This window comes from Centroberyx gerrardi, chromosome 5 (genome assembly GCF_048128805.1).
Source record: "Centroberyx gerrardi isolate f3 chromosome 5, fCenGer3.hap1.cur.20231027, whole genome shotgun sequence".
In the NCBI taxonomy this organism is placed as follows: Eukaryota; Metazoa; Chordata; class Actinopteri; order Beryciformes; family Berycidae; genus Centroberyx; species Centroberyx gerrardi.
In genome coordinates, this window is record NC_136001.1 from 33,154,444 (window position 1) to 33,158,702 (window position 4,259).

General features: G+C 44.8%; 1 protein-coding gene across 1 annotated transcript in view; it reads left to right on the plus strand.

Annotated features, from left to right (window-relative positions):
* Positions 1 to 4,259, plus strand: part of grip2b (glutamate receptor interacting protein 2b) — a 208,207-nt gene that overhangs the window by 174,874 nt on the left and 29,074 nt on the right. Inside the window, exons 11-12 of the mRNA XM_078283617.1 lie at positions 1,359 to 1,511; positions 2,152 to 2,338. Coding sequence (XP_078139743.1) covers positions 1,359 to 1,511; positions 2,152 to 2,338 — 340 coding nt within the window. The remainder of the gene's footprint in view (positions 1 to 1,358; positions 1,512 to 2,151; positions 2,339 to 4,259) is intronic.

The following is a 4,259-nucleotide window of genomic DNA, read 5'->3' on the forward strand; positions in this document are numbered from 1 at the left end:
ATCTATGACTAAAAAATTCAGAAAACATGGCGTCTCACTCTACACCATCAAACCTTGTGGCCAATCAGCAGACAGACAGAGAGACAAACCCTCCATTATTGGACCAATCAGACAACACGGAGGCACATTTCCTGCAGCTCTGATGGAAACTGAACAGAGAGAGAGCTGATTGGTCATGTGGGGTTCAGATGATAATGAAGGTGTGCAGACTGAGAACAGGTCAGATCTCAGACTGAGAACAGGTCAGATCTCAGACTGTGAACTGGTCAGATCTCAGACTGAGAACAGGTCAGATCTCAGACTGAGAACAGGTCAGATCTCAGACTGAGAACAGGTCAGATCTCAGACTGAGAACAGGTCAGATCTCAGACTGTGAACAGGTCAGATCAGGTCAGATCTCAGACTGAGAACAGGTCAGATCAGGTCAGATCTCAGACTGTGAACAGGTCAGATCAGGTCAGATCTCAGACTGTGAACAGGTCAGATCTCAGACTGAGAACAGGTCAGATCTCAGACTGAGAACAGGTCAGATCAGGTCAGATCTCAGACTGTGAACAGGTCAGATCTCAGACTGTGAACAGGTCAGATCTCAGACTGTGAACAGGTCAGATCTCAGACTGAGAACAGGTCAGATCTCAGACTGAGAACAGGTCAGATCTCAGACTGTGAACAGGTCAGATCTCAGACTGAGAACAGGTCAGATCAGGTCAGATCTCAGACTGAGAACAGGTCAGATCTCAGACTGTGAACAGGTCAGATCTCAGACTGAGAACAGGTCAGATCTCAGACTGTGAACAGGTCAGATCTCAGGTCCCATCTCAGCTCCGGTCAGGAGAATCTGAAACAAGCTGACATGGAAGAAGAGAAGAAATTATTAAGTTTTGGTGAAAATCCAACATGTGGAACTGGCATATCTTGACTATTGCACAGCGTTGGTGGCGCTCTGGTATACGATCTACTGAGTGTCATCTAGTTGTATTCTTTCTTTCTCTTTCTTTCTTTCTTTCTTTGCTCATTCTTTCCTCCCTCCAGTCATTCGTTTACCTGTCTCTTTTTTCTTTCTTTCTTCCTCTGTCTTTTCATTTGCTGGTAAAGTTTGAACGTAATATACTAATATTGGAAAATCGTAAACTATCTTTATATCCCTCTCTCCCTCTGCCCCCCCCCTCTCTCTCTCTCTCTCTCTCTCTCCCTCTCTCTCTCTCTGCCCCCCCCCTCCCTCCCCCTCTCTCTCCCCCCCCTCTCCCCCCCTCTCTCTCTCTCTCTCTCTCTCTCTCTCTTTCTCCCTCTCCCCCCCCCTCTCTCTCTCTCTCTCTCTCCCTCTCCCTCCCCCTCCCCCCCCCCCCCCCCCCCCCCAGCTCTGGTATCAGCCAGTTTCTCTCCTGGCTCCACCACCACCTCCGGCCCCAGCAGTCAGAGCTCCAGCACTCTGCCCAGGACTTCAGTTCCCATGAGCCCCCGCAACTCGCTGCTCAAACGACGGCAGAGGAAGAAAGAGCACAAGAGCTCCTGTAGGTCCTGTGTGTGTGTGTGTGTGTGTGTGTGTGTGTCTTCATTTGTATGCCTATATGTATGTGATTGTGTATGTATGTGTGAATGTAGCCTATGTAATTATTTTATTTTCTCTTCTACTCTTTTATTGTTTGTTTTACTGTTGTTTATTATTTCTTATTTCATATTCTAGTTTTTGTGCTTATATTATATTTGTCTTTTTCCCTGCTGAATCATATATTTAGGGCTGCAACTAACAATTATTTTCATTATCGATTAATCTATCGATTTATTTTTTCGATTTGTCAATTAATTATTTAGTCTATAAAATGTAAAAAATAATGACAAATGTCCATCACAAGTTCCCAGAGCCCAAAGTGATTCTTACATTTCTTACTTAGTCTGAACAGCAGACAAAAAACTAAAGTATTCTTAAATGAATCTTTGCATTTATGAAGCTGAAACCAGCGAATGTTTGTTTTTTTTACCAATAAATGACTAAAACGATTAATTGATTATCAAAATTATGATCGATTAATTTTCTGTCGATCCACTTAGCAATCAACAAATCGTTTCAGCGCTACTTGTATTATGTTATCTTATCTGTGTGTGCGTGTGTGTGTGTGTGTGCGTGTGTGTGTGTGTGTGTGTGTGTGTCAGTGTCCCTGGCCTCCAGCTCGGTGGGTCCCGGCGGTCAGGTGGTCCACGTGGAGACCAGTGAGGTGGTCCTGCGAGGCGACCCGCTCAACGGCTTCGGCGTCCAGCTGCAGGGAGGAATCTTCGCCACCGAGACGCTGTCCGCCCCCCCGCTCATCCGCTTCATCGAGCCCGACAGCTCTGCGGAGAGGTGACGCACACACACACACACACACACACACACACACACACACACACACACTGTCCCGCCACTGTGGTGCATGGTACAGTCGATTACAGATAGGGGGAGCACAGATTGGAAGGACTGAGGAGACTAGGCATGACGAGCAGAGAACAGATGATCAGATGCCAGTTAGCGGGTGTTTTTAGCGTGAGTGCATACATTTTTAGCATGGGCGCCGTCCCATTAGGAAGACATGATAAGCCGATAGCAGATGGAGTGGGTTCAGTCTAGCTGAGGAGGCCAGACATGACGAATGGAGAGCAGATGAGGAGAGAGGAGCAGAGGGAGTGAACAAGAACACACATTTACTGAAAGGCTGCGTGACCGTGTGTGTGTGTGTGTGCGCGTGTGTGTGTGTGCGTGTGTGTGCGTGTGTGTGTGTGTGTGTGTGTGTGTGTGTGTGTGTGTGTGTGTGTTCTTGTAATTCGAAACGTATCAATTACAAAATGTCTTTTGGCTTATTTAGGATTAGATTAAGGTTAAGTGTTTGGGAATGAATGTAGTCAATGAAGGTCCTCACAAGTAGAGTAATGTAGAGTGTGTGTGTGTGTATGTGTGTGTGTGTGTGTGATTGATTGTAACGAAGGAAGAGGTTGTTCCATTAACTTCTTGCCTGTATGCATTTGTGTACGTGTGATTTATGTTGCTCTACGAATGGTTGTGTGTGTGTGTGTGTGTGTGTGTGTGTGTGTGTGTGTGTGTGTGTGTGTGTGAGAGCGTCAATGTAGCCTACATGTGCTGACTTTGTTGTAACTTTACTAAGCCTCTGTGTGTGTGTTGGAGTGTGTGTGTGTGTGGGTGTGTGTGTGTGTGAGACTGGTGTTGCCATTGTGTATTAATGGCTCTGCTAATTGTGTGTGGGTGTATGAATGTGTCTAAGTGTTCATGTGCATGTGTGAGTGTGTGTGTGTGTGGTTTCACATTTACATCTTTGTTAATTGTGTGTGTGTGTGTGTGTGTGTGCATTTTATTTTGTGTGTATGGGTGTGTGCGTTCTCAATCCTCTGTGTGTGTTTTGTTACACTTTTATTCATACGTGTGTTTATAACTTCATTAAGTCTCTGTGTGCATTCTCAATTGTGTCTGTGTGTATGGGTGTGTGTGTGTGTGTGTGTGTGTGTGTGTGTGTGTGTGTGTGTGCTGATTGATGTTCTCGTGGTATTAACAGCTTCTCTAAGTGCTGGGTGTGTTTCTGCACCCGAGGCCACACTCCCCTCTCCATTAGCGCCCACGCTAACAACGCTAATTAGCTAGCTTCCCCTCGCCCACGCTGGAGGAATCGATAAGTAGCTTCCTCTCCGCCTGACAGGCTGAATCTAAATAAACCTTCACACTGCCCGGCGGTACACTTACCCACAACTAACAGTCTGTAAAACCTGAAGTCTTGTGTATTTATCCTGCATCAGTCCTGCGTTAGAGCTGCTGGCAATAAGTCCTTGAATAATGTTAAATATATCTTTTCCTTCAAAATGTGGCAGTTAACTGTTTTTCTAGTGAAAAATCCCAAGTCACAAACTTACATTCTGATTTGGCTGCAGTTTCATTCATTTTAATGTTGATTTTATTGGTGAAATTGGTCAAAAACGTCTTAAAAACATCTTGAAATTTAACTTGATGAAACTTGCAGACGTCCTGTTGTAACTGACGGCTGAAAAGAGAGCAAAAGGAAAATGAAGTGCAGTAAATAAAATGCTGTAAAACAGCTGCTACATCTGTACTACAGTAGATAACTAATTGCTGACAAGTAATTGAGAAAAAACTGGTTAATTATCCCATTAAAACCTGTTGATTTGGACATTTTAAAGGGCATTTTCACGTTCGGTTTGGTTTGTTTTGGTTTGAGGGTCATGAAGCGTTTTTGTTGGAGGGAATTGCAACACTCAGACAA